The sequence below is a fragment of the Pelodiscus sinensis genome, chromosome 30 (assembly GCF_052426305.1).
Source record: "Pelodiscus sinensis isolate ZL-2025 chromosome 30, ASM5242630v1, whole genome shotgun sequence".
NCBI lineage: Eukaryota > Metazoa > Chordata > Testudines > Trionychidae > Pelodiscus > Pelodiscus sinensis.
Genome location: NC_143081.1, coordinates 7944862 through 7961699, shown reverse-complemented (window position 1 = coordinate 7961699; position 16838 = coordinate 7944862). Strand labels below are relative to the sequence as shown.

At 53.3% G+C, this 16838-nt stretch overlaps 1 protein-coding gene and 1 non-coding gene across 2 annotated transcripts; one reads left to right on the top strand and one right to left on the bottom strand.

Annotated features, from left to right (window-relative positions):
- The first annotated feature begins 11165 nt into the window (after window positions 1-11165).
- LOC149521115 (olfactory receptor 10A7-like) lies at window positions 11166-12107 on the top strand. The gene has a single exon (XM_089774144.1). The coding sequence runs from the start codon at window positions 11166-11168 to the stop codon at window positions 12105-12107; it is 942 nt and encodes a 313-aa protein (XP_089630270.1).
- A 3746-nt stretch (window positions 12108-15853) lies between these two features.
- TRNAV-AAC (transfer RNA valine (anticodon AAC)) lies at window positions 15854-15926 on the bottom strand. Its single transcript has one exon. It is a non-coding gene; the product is annotated as a tRNA-Val (tRNA).
- Between the last annotated feature and the right edge of the window lie 912 nt (window positions 15927-16838).

Genomic DNA, 16838 nt, shown 5'->3' with positions numbered 1-16838 from the left:
AGCGTGTCCTGAAGTCTGTATCCTCTGATGTCTTCACACTTTTCATGACTGCCCAGCACCAGCCTTTCCCCCGCTGACTGGTTTTGTCTCCAGAGCTTTGGAGCTAACAATGCCCAGTGGGACTTGCATAGAGGCACTTGCATTCCATGTGCCTTGGCTAATTGTCTCTTTTCCTTCCCCCCATGCGGAAAATAGTTCAGTTCCTAATTAAACACTAGTTTGCATGTTGGGAGAGTCTTGTCCCAGGCTGCTCCACTGTCCAGCACCAACCCCTTCTTCATAGAACTCTAGCGCTGGAAGGGACCTCGAGAGGTCATCGAGTCCAATCCCCTGCCCTCACAGCAGGACCCAGTACATTCTAGACAGTCCCTGACACATGTCTGTCTAACCTGCTCTTAAATATCTCCAGAGATGGGGATTCCACAGCCTCCCTAGGCAACTTATTCCAGTGTTTAACCACCCTGACAATTAAGACATTTTTACTAATGTCCAACCTAAACCTTTCTTGCTGCAGTTTAAGCTTATTGCTTCTTGTCCTATCATCAGAGGCCAAGGAGAGCAATTTGTCTGAGTGCAGTGTAGAGCGGAAGAATGACTTCTTGTGTCTTGCTCACAACACTCATGTTCATCCATCACAGAATCATGTTTGCCATGTCACACTGCTGGCTCATATTTGGTTCGTGGTTGTGACGTAGTGGGGGTACTTGCTGGGCTGTGGTGACCCCTGCTGTCTGGAGCAAGACCCAGCAGGGAAAATCTCGCTAGGCAGAGATAAGGCCAAACTTGTCGAACCAGTGGCCAGACACCCCCCATGGAGAGGAACAAAGGAAGGTGAATGCTGCCCTGGACTGGGGGGCAGGGCTGCAAGGGAATTGAGTTGTTACTGTGGGAGAGCATGGAGGAGACAGCCTAGGGAGAGGAGCTGGAGTTTAGGGGCCCAGTCTCCCCCCAACTCAAGGGGGCCTGAGGCATCCTAGCCCAATTCTGTGACCAGACTACATCTGTGCTATGCTGTATCCTGGAGAGGCAATAAACTTCCTCTATTCCACTGGCTGGTGCAGTCTGTTTGTGACATCTCGGGGTGCAGGAGACGGGGAACCCCCAACGCGCCGTCACACTGGTGTCAGAAGTGGGATGCACTGCACCCCGTGGATGGAGCTCCCAGCGGTGAGCGACAAGGCGCGGTAGAAGCAAGAGCCCTGGAGCCAGGCGTGCTGGAGACAGAGCGAAGCAGTTCCTGGGAATCGTGGGGCGCTGCAGCACTAGACTGGTGAGTCTGCACCGAGGGGCCCAGCGGGCAGATGGCCTACGCCCGACTCTTGAAGGCAGAGCTGGTGGGGCTGTGCAGAGAGAGGGGCTTGCCGGTGCGGAAAGCAACCAAGGCCCAGCTGATTACCCAGCTGGAAGAGAATGACCAGCCACGGGGCCAGGATCTTGTCCCCAGGGGAAGCAGCCAGACCCCCCCTGAGAGTGTGTCAGGCTCAGAGAGGGGGAGGAGCGCTGGGACCCACCGGAGAGATGAGACAGCGTCTCCCGGGAGGCCTGCAAGCCGTAGCCCATCTAGGGCAGGGGCCAGCCCAGCGGAGCTGCGGCGGCTGGAGATCCAGCTGCGGATGAAGGAATTGGAAGTACAGGACAGAGAGAAGGAGCGCCAGGACCGAGAGAGGCAGCGACAGCATGAGCTGGCCATGGCAGAGCGGAGAACCTGCGGGGCCCCGGCTGCGCCAAGAGTGGATGGGCCCCAGAGTCCCGGGGATGCCAGGCGCTTGGAGAGGCTCACAGTGGCCCAATTGAAGGACGTGGGCGACATAGACGGGTTCCTCAGCTCCTTTGAGAGGGCCTGTGGGCTGCAACAGGTCCCCCCAGCTGACTGGCTGCGGGAGCTCGTCCCCGCACTGAACCAGGAGGCGGCCGGAGTGCTCAGTCAGCTGGAGGACCTACAGCCAGGGGATTACAACCGAGTCACGGAGGCCCTGCTGCACAAGTTCGGGCTGACCCCCGAGATGTACAGGAAGAAGTTCCGGGGGGTACAGAAAGGGCCACGGGAGACCTATGTGGACCTGGCCTCCCGCCTGGCGCAATACTGCCGCAAGTGGGTCTCGGGAGTCGGAGCCCAGACCGCAGAGAAGCTGCTCAAGCTGGTCATGATGGAGCAGTTCTATGAAGCGTGCCCACCCAAACTGAGGCTGTGGCTCAAGGACCGGAGACCAGAGAACCCCCAGGAGGCCGGGAGACTGGCGGATGAGTTCACGGAGAGCCGGTCCGGGGGTGAACGGGAGTCCCGGAGAGAAAGAGAATCGCGCAGAGACCGGTTCTCGGCGGAGCAACGGAGAGAGACACCTCCGAGGCGAGCCCCAGGGACCAGGACCAGTCGTCGATACCCCAGAAAACCAGCCAGGGCCCGGGCAGAGCCGACCCGAATGGGCCCACAGAACCTAACTTGCCATCGCTGTGGGCAACGAGGCCACAAGAGGGCTCAATGCACCAGGCGCAAGAACAGGTCCCATGACCTGGGACGTTCCAGGGTTAACTGGCTGGGGCGGGAGGAAGGGCAGGCTGCCCCAGTGGCAGGGGCTGGCCGGCAAACCTCAGCTCAGAGAGAGGGGAAGGATGCTCAGTGCACCTCCCCTGGGAGGTCTGTCCCTCGGGAGACAGATTTATCCGTGCACCGGGTGGGGGCGGGGCGGCCCCTACGGAGGGACTGCCTCGTACCCCTGGAGGTGGACGGCAGGAAGGTGACGGGTTTCTGGGACACGGGGGCGGAGGTGACGCTGGCCCGGCCCGACATAGTGGCCCCAGACCGTATGCTACCCGACACTCAGCTGACACTGAGGGGCATAGGCGGCACCCCCTTTGAGGTACCTGTAGCCAGGGTGCATCTGAAATGGGAGGCCAAGGAGGGCCCCAAGGAAGTGGGGGTGCACCCGCACTTGCCCACCGACGTGCTAATGGGGAGTGACCTAGAGGAGTGGCCAGACGGACCCCACAGGACGCTGGTCACCACCCGTAGCCAGAGCAAGCGAGGGGCTTGCGGCCCGGAACTCGAGGAGGTTCCCCAACAGGGGGCCCAGGGCCCCGTCCCAGCAGACCTAGAGTTGGACCTAGGCAGTGGGGGGAACCACGGCCCTGTCCCAGCCCCAGCCGCCGAATTCCAGGCGGAGGTGCGAGCGGATCCCTCCTTGCAGGCCCTGAGGGACCGGGCTGACCTGGGTGCCGCTCAACCCCTAGGAGGAGATTGCCAGGAGAAGTTCCGGTGGGAGAGGGGATTTCTGTACCGGGAATGGCTTTCCCCCGGGACGGTAGGCAAGTGGGGGCTCCAGCGGCAGCTGGTGGTTCCCCAAAGGTATCGCCGCAAGCTGCTACACCTGGCCCATGACATCCCGTTCTCGGGACACCAGGGGATCCGGCGCACGCGGCTGAGGCTGCTCCAAAACTTCTATTGGCCGGGGATGTTTGCAGCTGTCCAGCGGTACTGCCGGTCCTGCGACTCCTGCCAACGAGTGGGGAAGGCCCAAGACAGGAAGAAAGCTGCATTGAGACCCCTGCCCATCATAGAGGAGCCTTTCCAGAAGGTGGCGATGGATATTGTGGGGCCCTTCAGCAGAGCGACCCGGACAGGGAAGAAATACATCCTGGTGGTGGTGGACTTTGCCACCCGCTACCCCGAGGCCGTGGCCCTGCCCTCCATCGAGGCAGACACGGTGGCAGACGCACTGCTGACCATTTTCAGCAGGGTGGGGTTTCCCCAGGAGGTTCTCACGGACCAGGGATCCAACTTCATGTCGGCCCTGCTCCGGTGCTTGTGGGAGAAGAGTGGGGTGCAACACACCTGGGCCTCGGCGTATCACCCCCAGACCAACGGGTTGGTGGAGAGGTTCAATGGGACTCTGAAGCAGATGCTACGGACCTTTATGCACAAACACCCGCAGGACTGGGACAAGTACCTACCCCACCTGCTGTTTGCGTACAGGGAAGTGCCCCAGGAGTCCACGGGGTTCTCGCCGTTTGAGCTGTTATATGGGAGGTGAGTGAGGGGCCCCCTGGACTTATTGAAAGACGAGTGGGAGGGGAAGGTCTCCCCGGAGGGTGAGCCGGTCGTGGAATACGTCCTGACATTCCGGGAAAGACTTGCCGAGCTCATGGGCCTGGCCAGAGAGAACCTGAGCAGGGCCCAGAGGAAGCAGAAGGTCTGGTACGACCGCAATGCACGGGCCCGCGCCTACGCTACCGGGGACCAGGTGATGGTCCTGATCCCCGTGCGGAAGAACAAGCTGCAAGCCGCCTGGGACGGCCCCTTCAAGGTGGTTAAGCAGCTGAACGAGGTGAACTACGTGGTGGAGCTGACGGGCCGGACGCGCGGCCAGCGGGTATATCATGTTAACATGATGAAGCCGTACTGGGACAGGGAGAACTTGGTGCTGGCCGTGTGTAAGCCCTGGGAGGAGCAGGGGGAGGATCCCCTGGTGGGCCTGTTCCCTGGGACCGGAGAGGACTCTTCGCTGGAGTCAATTTCCCTCTCGGACCAGCTCACCCCGGCCCAGCAGGCCGAGATCCGGGAGGTGCTGCGCTCCCACCAGCAGCTGTTCTCCAACCAGCCGGGTCTTACCAACCTGGCTGTCCACCGGGTGCAGACGGGCACTCACCCCCCCGTGCGCTGCTCCCCATTCAGAGTCACAGGGAAAACAGCCCAGGACCTGGAGAGAGAGGTCCAGGACATGTTGGCCCTGGGGGTGATCCAGCCGTCCTCCAGCCCCTGGGCCTCTCCCGTGGTGCTGGTTCCCAAGAAGGACGGGTCGATCCGGTTCTGCGTGGACTACCGGAAGCTCAACGCCATCACGGTGTCCGACGCCTACCCGATGCCAAGGCCCGACGAGCTCCTGGACAAGCTGGGGGGAGCTCGCTATCTCACCACCCTGGACCTCACCAAGGGCTACTGGCAGGTGCCGCTAGACCAGGAGGCCAGACTGAAATCGGCTTTCATCACGCCGCTGGGGCTCTATGAGTTCCTGGTCCTACCCTTTGGCCTCAAAGGGGCGCCGGCCACCTTCCAGCGCCTGGTGGACCAGCTGCTGAGGGGAATGGAGAACTGTGCCCTAGCGTACATCGATGACATCTGCGTCTTCAGCCAGTCCTGGGAGGACCACGTGGCCCAGGTCAGCCAGGTACTGGATCGGCTGAGGGAGGCTGGGCTGACCGTAAAGGCTGGGAAGTGCAAGGTTGGAATGGCCGAAGTGTCCTACCTGGGCCATAAGGTGGGGAGCGGCTGCTTGAAGCCAGAGCCGGCCAAAGTGGAGGCCATCCGGGACTGGCCTGTGCCCCAGACCAAGAAGCAGGTCCAGGCTTTCATTGGGATGGCGGGGTACTACCGGAGGTTTGTGCCCAACTTCAGCTCCATCGCTGCCCCGATCACAGAGCTGTGCAGGAAGGGGAGGCCCGACAGGGTGGTCTGGACGGAGCAGTGCCAGAGGGCTCTCTGTGCCCTGAAGGAAGCCCTGGCCAAGGCCCCAGTGTTGGTAAACCCAGACTTCGACAAGCCCTTTATCGTGTTTACGGACGCCTCGGACACTGGGCTGGGGGCGGTGCTGATGCAGGCGGACGAGAAAGGGGAACGTCACCCCATCGTGTACCTGAGCAGGAAGCTGCTGCCCCGGGAGCGGAGCTACGCGACCGTAGAGAGGGAATGCCTGGCCATGGTGTGGGCCCTGCAAAAGCTGCAGCCGTACCTGTTTGGCCGGCGTTTCACGGTGTTCACCGACCACTGCCCCCTGACCTGGCTGCACCAGATGAAAGGGACGAACGCCAAGCTGCTGCGGTGGAGCCTGCTCCTGCAGGACTACGACATGGAAGTGATCCACGTCAAGGGGAGCGCCAACATCATCGCCGACGCGCTGTCCCGTAGCGAGGGGCCCGAACTTCCCCAGGTCACGAGCGGAGTGACCCTGCTCAGTTCGCTCTCGGAGGGGGGAGAACTGTGACGTAGTGGGGGTACTTGCTGGGCTGTGGTGACCCCTGCTGTCTGGAGCAAGACCCAGCAGGGAAAATCTCGCTAGGCAGAGATAAGGCCAAACTTGTCGAACCAGTGGCCAGACACCCCCCATGGAGAGGAACAAAGGAAGGTGAATGCTGCCCTGGACTGGGGGGCAGGGCTGCAAGGGAATTGAGTTGTTACTGTGGGAGAGCATGGAGGAGACAGCCTAGGGAGAGGAGCTGGAGTTTAGGGGCCCAGTCTCCCCCCAACTCAAGGGGGCCTGAGGCATCCTAGCCCAATTCTGTGACCAGACTACATCTGTGCTATGCTGTATCCTGGAGAGGCAATAAACTTCCTCTATTCCACTGGCTGGTGCAGTCTGTTTGTGCCATCTCGGGGTGCAGGAGACGGGGAACCCCCAACACGCCGTCACAGTGGTCCATTACTTTTGGGTCATTTCCTGTTCAGTATGTGTGAAACTGATCGTTGTTTCTCAAAACAGTAAAATTTGAAGCAATGCATTTCAGGGGTGAAACTGATCTAAGAAGAGTTTTGGGAGGGTTTTTTTTTTACTTTTGCTTTCCCAAAGGTAAATTTTTTTTTCAACCTCAAGTAGGTTTTTCACTTTCAAGGTCACTGAACACCTTCATTCACACAGGTACCCTGACACACACTCATTTGCTACAACTCCTACAGTTTGTGTGTTTAAGAATGCAATCCATAGAAGTGCTTGCAAAATGGATAACGAATTGGTGACTGTTGAAGGGAAATATTTTCCAGTGTGTTTTCAGAACATCCTTCCAAACTTTGATGGGGGGGAAAATAATGAAAAAAAATCAAAAAGTGAGAAATTTAAAAAATGAATTAATCACCAACGTCTGTTTTAAAAATACAGAGTGGGATTTCCAAAGATTCCTATGGGATTTGAGCATCTGAATTCCATGGGAGGTTTGTACCTAACTTCTTTAGTTTTTTTTTGAAAATGTGATCCTTAAAGAAGATGACCATTTTTCTGTTCAATTTGTTTACATAGCTCAACAAGTCCTAGGAAACTTTTTCCATTTGTAATTTCCCACTGGTATTGGCAGAGCCCAGATGAAATCATCCCACTTTAAAAAACGTATTTATAGAACGGATGCAGGCAAAGTTTATTTCCAAGATGGGCAGAGGCAACATGATAGTAGAGCAACGAAGTCTGACAGAGAGTAATTTGGAAAATAAGAGAGGCATTTACTTAATTTGTGATTACAGCATCTGAATCACAGCCAGTCTGAAAAGGTGAGATCTGTATAACTATGCAGACCTATTCCTACGCTTTGATGTTCCATGGCTCACAATTTCATGGACAAGAAGGGACCGTTTTGATCTCTAGGCTGAAATCCTGTGTAACACTTCACTGGAAAAAAACTCCTACAGCAGAACTTTTAGAAAAAAATCCACTTTTAATTTAAAAGCAGTCCATTATGAGGAATCTACCACAATCCTCTGTAAATTGTTAATTATCTTCCATGTTAAAACGTGCATCTTATGTCTAGTGTGAATTTGTCTTGTTTCAACCACCATTCAGTGGGACATTTTTGAATGTCTCTGTTAGAAGAGCCAATTTACTCCTGATGTAGGTGCTACGAACGAGCAACCAAGACATTTCTGAAATGTCTCTGTGGGACACGGAATGGATTGAGTTCCTTGAGTCTGTCACTAGAAGGCACACGTAAGTGGCACTTTGGTTGCTGTGTTGATGTTGTTGCTCAATGAAAGAGATATAGAAAAAGAATCTGGCAAGGAATACAGAAAGGTGGAGGAAAAAATGTAGCAGTGAAGTTCAATCCAAACAGAACTATGTAAGACTTCGCGGAACCTCAAGTTAGACACACTGAAACAAGAGGAAAGGTGCATGTTTTAAAGAGTGAGAGCTGTTACCAATTGGGTTAGGGTTCAGGTTGGGATGAGAGAGGTGGTAAATATGCCGTCACATGAACTCTTTACATTGAGTCTGGATGTCTTTCCTGAAGACATCCTCGATTTAAAATCCAAGTTGTGGGTTGAGTTGTGAGTGGTATGGTTTATGTGATGCTGAGAGCAGATTCGATCTTTATTTGGCAACTAATCTGGGGGCAGAAAAAATGAAAGGCAATCCGAGAGGGGTGGCTGTAGGGCACTGATATTTTTACACATTGTATTTTCCTAATACAATGAAAGTACATCTTTTAGAATAAATTTGGGCTCATTAAAAGCTTCAAAGTTTCTGAGGTCACACATAGTGGTTGTATTACACAGGTTTCTTGTTGTCACTGATGAAATATTTTATTCTTTACATCTACCTTGGTGGGATTCTGAATATATTTTCCTGGAAAGGTTTGCCAGCCTTGAAATGCTGAAAAATATTGTTCCGTGTAAAGCACATGAGCGGCAATGGGGCATTTGAAAGTGTTTTGTGTGAGATGTTCTACGATGAGTCTTAAGGAAAAGTGGGTTTGAAAAAAAAATCTCCAGGGTCCTTTTGAAAAAACAGCAGAACATGAGCCTCCGACAGGCAGAACTGAACCTGGGCACGAGGCTCTACTGCAGGGGTTCTGAACCGAGGGTCTATGGACCCCCAAGGGGTGCATGAAGCCGTGTCAGGGGGTTCATGATGTTCGCGTATGTTCAAGTATAGGTAATGTATTGAATTTAGTTATAAAAAATATTATCACCCAGCGGGATAGGTGATGTGTTTAGCTGAGACCAAGGGGTGTGTGGACCGAAAAGGGTTCAGAACCGCTACTGCTTGAGGAAAAGAACAGCTGGGTCCCTGCTGAGGCTGTAGAGCGAGCTCATTCTCGCTCACTCACAGTAGGCGCTGTCAGTGCCACTAGCTGGGACAATGAACCACACCCAGCAGGTGCGGGGGTCACCCTGTGACCTAACAGGCTGAGTGCTGTCTTGGCTGTTAAATCATGGGAATAGTTACTAGGAGAAGAGGTGTCCTTTCTCCCCTGGATTTGGCACATGCAGAAATCCCACGTCCCGTTTTGCGGTGCCCATCTGAAAAAAGCTACTGAGAAATTAAGGCGTGTTCAGAAATGAGCCACAAGAGTGGCTGAAGCTCTGGGAAGTTTCCTTGCAGTAACAGTCTCCAGACGCTCCTCTCAGCAAGGAGAAGCTGGCTGGGTAATTTGATCCTGGCCTGTAGGTACCTACCCGGGGAAGACAGAGCTGGGTCCAGCAAACCGAAATGTCACGCGATGAAATGGCTGGAAGTGGAAGCTAGAAAAACAGAGACTGCAGCAAAGGTTCCCAGTGTTGATAGTGAGGGGAGTGAGCCATCCGAATAGCCCGCCCAGTCCTGTGGGGGATTCTCCTGCTCTGGTGAGATTTAAATCAAGGCTGGACGTGTTCCTGGGACAGAGGTGGGCAAATACTGGCCTGTGGCTGGGTTCGGTCCCTGGGGGTTAACCCCTGTAGGCCCCGACCCCACCATATTTACCTGCACCTCTCCAGGTACAGGGAACACTGCGTCCATTGGCCACTGCGAGCTGCGATCACCAGGACCAGGGGAGGTGCAGGTAAATATGGTAGCAGCAGCCCAGCAGGGGCTAACCCTGGTGAAACAGCCCGGTTTTACTGCCCCCCCCCCCCCGCAGTAGATGATCATTCATGATTTCACTGACCATCCATAACCGCACAATTCCGATGTTTTTCTTCTCCCCTCATTGAAACTCTTTCCTAGCCCCTCATGTTTTAGTACCCGCTCGGGAACTTTTCCATATTTAATAGAGATTTGTTGGGACAGGACAACCACACCTGCTTGCAATATTCAAGGTGGAGCCGTACCATGGATTTATACTGTGGCATCATGGTATTCACGGCCTTGTTAATGATCATTTTGTCCTGTGGTTCCATTTATTTTAGATCCAAGAGAAACCAGCACAGCAGCCCAGGGAGATTAAAGCACTTTCTTATTTATTGCAAGCTCTAAGCAATTAATGCAGTTGTTTAAGTTTTACAGCCTTAAAACCAATGACTGTGCACTTTAACCCTTCAGTACTCTACATTCTAAAACAATACAGCCCAAAGCGATAAAAAGTAAGTAATAGAAGATTATTATAATACAATAATTAAGCCTAGTTCGCTTACACTTCATCCATATACCACCTACAGAACCAGGCAGGAGGTAGTGGTCCCTTTGAACAGCAGGCATGGTGAGGGGGTCCATTATTTCTAGTTACATCCAAAGCAAGACCTGTGGATCCGTCCTGCTTATTTACTCCCATTGATGCTTCTTACTAAGCCCAATTTATAGCAAAGCAAGACTTGGTGGTTCTCGTCATATCTACCCATCAACTGCATATCGTGTACGATACCTATTATGCCAATATTTAGGAAACATTTTGCTGTGTCAAAATATTGCAAAAGTGCTTAATTAATAATTTTTGGCTGGTTCTGGAATTTTTCTTATCAAAAATTGTATGTACTAGAACCAGGTTGTTAATTGCCCTGGTCTCGCTGTCCTGACTCTCTCCCCACCCCCGCCACTTTTTGGCCTTATTTGCACGTGTCTGTGCATGCACCAGACTTGAGTCAGACCTCGGCTCTGCTTTGTTAGAGATCCAAGGACCGGATGAGGCCTGGCACTGGAGACATTGTTGCTCTGCTCAAGGAAGGGCCATACAGGCTCCCCTACATGTGCCCTGCTGCTTTCCATGTAAAGGAGGAGAACCAGGGGCCAGGCCAAAGGGAAGCTCCTCACCCGGCCCTTACAAGTCCCAGGCCCACTTGCTTGGTTGGTTTCTCTGCTAAAGCTCCATGTCAAATATTCCCTCCTGGCCCAGCTCCCCAGTGGAATGGCCCCTTCCATGTTTGGCTCTTAGCCAGCAGCTAGTGACGGGACTGACTGTCTGGACCAGCATCTGTCACATCTGTCAGGGTGTCTGTACCCCCTGTCTCAGCCCAGCACCCCAGGGTTTGAGTGCCCAGCGCCATCTCTCAAGACCCTCCCCAGGGTGCAGAGACACTGGATTTTTCACCTGCGCTCGGCTCAGATATCGAACCTATCCCTGAGGCCAAGAGATGGTAATTCCCGTCCCCAGACTCCATTCCCTACTATGCTGCTGTGGAGGACCAGTAGAAGGAGGCGATGAAGACAAGGCTGCCATGTTTGCAATGAATGTTAGTTATTGCTCACAGTGACCCTCTTTCTGTTCCTCAGACACACCCCATGGCAAGCCAGGAACAAGGAAACCAAACGTCTGTCACAGATTTCATCCTCCTGGGATTTGGGGATCTTCCTGGTCTGCAGGTTCCTCTCTTCCTGCTCTTCCTCGTGATCTACCTGGTGACCATGGCCGGGAACATCCTTGTTGTGGTGTTGGTTGTGGCTGATCGACACCTCCACACCCCCATGTACTTCTTCCTGGGCAACTTGTCCTGCTTGGAGATCTGCTACAGCTCCACCCTTCTGCCCCAGCTGCTGGCCGGGCTCCTGACTGGGGACTGGACAATTTCCTTCACTGGGTGTCTCACACAATTTTACTTCTTTGGTGCTCTGGCAGGCTCAGAATGCCTCCTCCTATTGGGGATGTCCTATGACCGGTATCTAGCCATCTGCAACCCGCTGCATTACACAGCTCGGATGAGTAGCAGGTCTTGCCTCCAGCTTGCCGGAGGATCGTGGATAGGTGGCTTGCTTGGCTGTAGTATAACCACAGTGTCAATATCCCTGTTAAACTTCTGTGGCCCCAACGGTATCGACCATTTCCTTTGTGACTTGATTCCCCTTGTAAAACTCTCCTGCAATGACCCTATGGTGATGGACATGTTGGCAATCGCAGTCAGCTTGATTTTCTTACTGGTCCCTTTCCTGCTCACCTTGACGTCCTACATCTGCATTCTCAGCACCATCCTCAACATCCACTCCACCACCGGGAGGCAAAAGGCCTTTTCCACCTGCTCTTCCCACCTCATCGTGGTGAGCATTTACTATGGAGCTCTCCTGATTGTCTACATGTTCCCGACCACCGACCTCCTGAGGAACTTCAAGAAAGTTCTTTCGGTCTCCTACACTGTCCTGACGCCCCTGGTCAATCCACTCATCTATGCGCTGAGAAACAAAGAGGTCCAGGAGGCCCTGTGCAAAGCTTGCAGGGAATTAAGAACATAAGAACATCCACACTGAGTCAGACCAAATATCCATCTAGCCCAGTATCCTGTCTGCCAACAGTGGCCAATACCAGATGCCCCAGAGGGAGGGTACACAAGAGGCAATCCTCACTGATCCCACTCCTTTCACCCATTTCCAGACAAACAGAGGCTAGGGACACCATTCCTACACATCCTGGCTAATAGCCATTCATGGACCTAACCTCCAAGAACCTATCTAGCTCTTTTTTGAACCCTGTTGAAGTCCTAGCCTTGACCACATCCTCTAGCAAGGAGTTCCAGAGATTGACTGTGTGCTAAATGAAGAAAAACTTCCTTTTCTTCCTTTTAGTCCTGCTGACTATTAATTTCATGTGACCCCTAGTTCTTATACTTTGGGAATAAGTAAATAACTTTTCCTTATTCGCTTTTTCCACACCAGTCATGATTTTATAGACCTCTAGTGTATTCCCCTTAGTCTCCTCTTTTCTAAGATGAAAAATCCAAGTGTTTTTAATCTCTTCTCATATGGGACCCGTTTCAAACCCTGCCTCATTTTTTTGCCCTTTTCTTTACCTTTTCCAATGCCAATAGATCTTTTTTGTGATGAGGCGACCACATCTGTGTGCAGTATTCAGTTTAGGGTTCCAAGATACTGGCCCATTGGGTTGCTTAGTTGAAAATGGAATAGCTGCAGCATGGGCGGGGGTAGGGCCAGAGTCAAAGCCAACCAAACAGAAGGTTTTATTTCCACTCGCGTCTGGGAGCTTCTTGTCATGCACTTGCAGAGTCACAGCCCTGGGAGCAACGGGGACTCAGGGACCTTTTCCAAACCCTTGCTCCATTATATATCGAACCAATGGCTGATACCCCAGGGACGTACCAACGGGCTGCAGGGGACATGAACTTGTGGCTACTCTAAATGAAAAGAGCTGGGGAGACTGAGCTCAGAGACAGGTGCAGGGGTTAGTCGAGTGCTCTGTGCCTTTGGCCGGCTCTGTGCCGAGAGCCAACCCAGCAGGCTGCCCGTGACCGGCCCAAGAAGACACTAGCCTGCGGGTCAGGAGCAGCAGCGCCCGGCCAGCTGCACGAGAACAGCACAGACCTGGTGCCCGTCCTGGAATCCGATGGATGTTGGAGTCTCTGGAGGCACGTGACGCACCATGGAACGGCCCCCTGCTTGGTCTTTTCCCCCTTGGTAATAAACCTTCAGGTTCACACGCCGCAGGGCTGGTGGGGGCACCATTGGGCGGGAGAGCCCGGCCTGGTCACGTGCTGCCTCATTGCGGTCTTAAGGGCAGTTTGTACCTGTGAGCAGGGGGTTTAAATCCCTTCTCCCTGCTCCAGCCCCGGCGCTGATTGGGAGCCAGAGACCCCACCGAGCTAGCAACCTCTCCAGACTGGGAGCAAGGGCATTTCCAGGGAGGGCTGCCCCCGCGCTCCAGCTCACATGAGCACCGGGACTCTGGGGATCTCTAGGCAGAGCATTTAGTTCCAGGGCGCCAGCCCTTGTGCCTCTCCCCTCACGCCAGCTGGGCCAGAGACCCGGCTCTGAGGGGCGCGAGTCGCCCCTTCTCATTGTGGCACAGGGAGGGGTGGGGAGCAGCACAACCAGAGCTTTTGGGATTTGCCTGAGGCCAACGCAGCACCAGGAGGTGCCCCGTGGTGGGATGTGGAGGCCTGAACGCTGCCAGCTGCCCTAGTGAGGAACCTTAAAGGAGTGTCCCCTTTACATCCCTACAGCAAGAAAAGAAACTCAAATATATCCTAGAAATGCTCATGGGACGGTTACAGTCAGGTCAGTGACAGCTCCCTCCTGTGACACACACAACTGCCTGAAACCACTTAGTTAGCGAAGGTGAAATCTCCTCCTTGAGCCCACATGTGTGATCATAAAGTCTCTTGTTTGTGGGATCCCAAAGGCCCAATGGGCCACTGACATGGCAGGTCACTGTCTGACAAGCTTTCTTTAACCAATCAGGTGAGGCGCTGCAAAAGTCCCTTGTGATGTCACTGCCACACCACCGCTGCCTTGCAGGGCTCCTGTTCTACCCCTGGCCAGCCTGTTGGCATGTTTGATCTGCTCCCCTGTGCGGCCCTCCCACCCAGAGAGTTTCCAATCGGACCTGTCAGTGCAGAGACGGGAATAGCGATTGTGGGGCCAGTTTGTGCCAGAGCCAGCTCTAGGTTTCTTGCCACCCCAAGCAAAACTTTTTTTGGCTGACCCCTTTTTTTGTTGGCTTTTACACATTTGCACTTTCTAATTTTTTTTTACTGTTTAAAATTATTTAAAAATGAAAACTGAAAATTTGTAGTTAGTGAAATAAAACAATTTCCTACTAGTGTACTCATTTCATTTTAATACAATCACAATGACCAAAACCAAATTGATAGACCAGAGAGGGAGGTCCAAAAGCCACGCTCACAGAAAATGGGCTAATAAGGAGAAGTCCTGTGGCACCTTATAGACTAACTGATTTATTGGAGCACAAGCTTTCGTGGGCAAAAGATGAAAACTGGGCAAAAGTGGGTCTTGGCCATGGACACTTTTCTGCAAATAGTTCTTTTCCAGAAAAGCATCCTGCCAATGTAGACACGCTTTTTCCGAAAATGCTTATAATGGAAAACTTTTCCGTTAAAAGCATGTCCGGAAAATGGGTGTAGACGTAGCCAGGGAGTGATGCCCCCTCCATCCTCTCCTATGGCCAGATGGGGGCCGGACCACGAGGCTTCTACCAGGATCAGGGTCAGGGACAGGCCTCCATTCAGGAAAGCATCGAGGAATTTGCTGAACCCCAGCTCTGTGCGGGACACAGTTCTCCATTTCAGCCCAGTTCTCGGTCTCTGGCTGCACATTACACTCTACTCTCAGCAGTGTCACTGGCTGCAGGAGATCTGCGGTAATATTTGTCTTGTGTCCCTAGAACACAGAGAGTTCCCGAAATATTCACCCGCTGCTCTGGGCTCCGACCTGCCCTTTAACACTGAAGCACTATGTCTACACAGGCAGCTTCTTGCACAAGAATATTTTGTGCAATTGTTCTTGGGCAAGCAGTCTTGTGCAAGAAAATGTCCACACTGCCATGTATGAGCTGTGCTTTCGTGCAAGAGCATCCATGGCAGTGTGGACACTCTCTTGCACAAGAAAGCTCTGATGGCCATTTTAGCCATAGGGCTTTCTTGCACAAGAAATCCCTGCCGAGAGTCCACACTGCCCACTTGCACAAGAGCTCCTGTGCAAGAGAGCTTACACCTGTTAAAAACGAGCATAGTTCTTGTGCAAGAAGCCCTCTCTTACCAGCCATACTGTAAATCTTCTTGTGCAAGAGTGGGCAGGCAGTGTGGACTCTGTGCAGATTCTTGCTCAAGAACGGCCATACTTGCACAAGAAGCCCTGAGTGTAGACATAGCCTAGTGTCTTATAGCAGGGGTGAGGAACCTATTTTAGCTGGGGGTCGCTGACCTACAAAGAAGGAAGACACTCCTCACATTCCTCTTGCACACTGCAGCATGGGAGACGGGGGTCAGCCTAGTAGATTTTCTTTGCTCCAGCCTCAGGATGGGGCAACAGTGGGGCTGGATTGAGCCCCCATCATCAAGTTCCCCACCTGGTTTATAGAGCAGGGAGTTCATGTGTTTCATCTTTCCTTTCTCCCATTGCCCCAGAGGACTATTGCCTGACCCAGCATAGAAACTAAGGGTTATTCCAGTACTGAGTGGGGATTAGGAGACAAATGAACCTTGTGGGAAGGGAAGGAAAAACTAAACTGTTTCTGCCTGGTTTCGAACCAGGGACCTTTTGCGTGTTAGGCAAACGTGATAACCGCTACACCACAGAAACCAGCTGCTTTTATAGTGGCAGCACCTTCCGCCCAGACACGCTCAGGTGAGCTTCAAGGCAGGTTTTTGGCCACCTCTGCTTCATTCTTTGTACTCCCCAGCCGTGTCCAGGGCATGGGGCAGAAGGCGCAGATGGAAGGTGGGATTCCAAACCCCTCATCTTAGGGACCGATATTCCGAGTGAGAAAAGAACAGAAAAGACCAGAGGCGGATGGGGTAACAGGGCACCTTTACCGCTGATTCTGGATCCGCCTCAGATCCCGCCTAGCTGGGATGTGAGAGAGTGAGAGACGAAGGGAGCCCAAACATGCTCCCTTATCTTAGTTAGCCCGCAGTGCAAATGCCCCTGTAGGCCACATGCGCCCTGTAGAGCCGAACGCGGCAGTGCGAGCACCCGCACAGCGCACAGACAGAGCCATGGGCTGAGGAGCGTTAGCCCGCCCCTGTCTGCTTATTTACTAGAGTTTGCTGAAGTCGGCTCATTATGGAGGGGTCCTGACTAAGTGCAGAGCCCTGTGCTCATTGGAGCTCAAGAGACCAATAACTGAGAAGCCCAGCGACAGAGCAGTGTAGCTAGAGAGCCCCCTTTAGAACCTTCCAGATTGAACCGCGTCTCTCTCTCGGATCTGTTCTTGAACATAGGACTGGCCGAACTGGGCCAGAGTTGTGTCCATCTAGGCCAGTAGCATGTTTTCAAGAAGGAGATTGATTTGTTACCAGCGAGCTCTGCCCCCCATCAGGCCCTCACACACCTCAGTCCTGATTCCTGCACCCCCTCGTCTCCAGGCCCCCCCCCCCATACACCTCAACCCTGGTTCCTGCACCCCCTCGTCTCCAGGCCCCCCCCCCACACACCAACCCTGGTTCCTGCACCCCCATGTCCCGTGTCTCCTAGACATTCATGGAGAGCTAA

Coding starts and splice junctions, on each gene's coding strand:
- LOC149521115 (XM_089774144.1), top strand. CDS start 11,166: ATGGCAAGCCAGGAACAAGGAAACCAAACGTCTGTCACAGATTTCATC.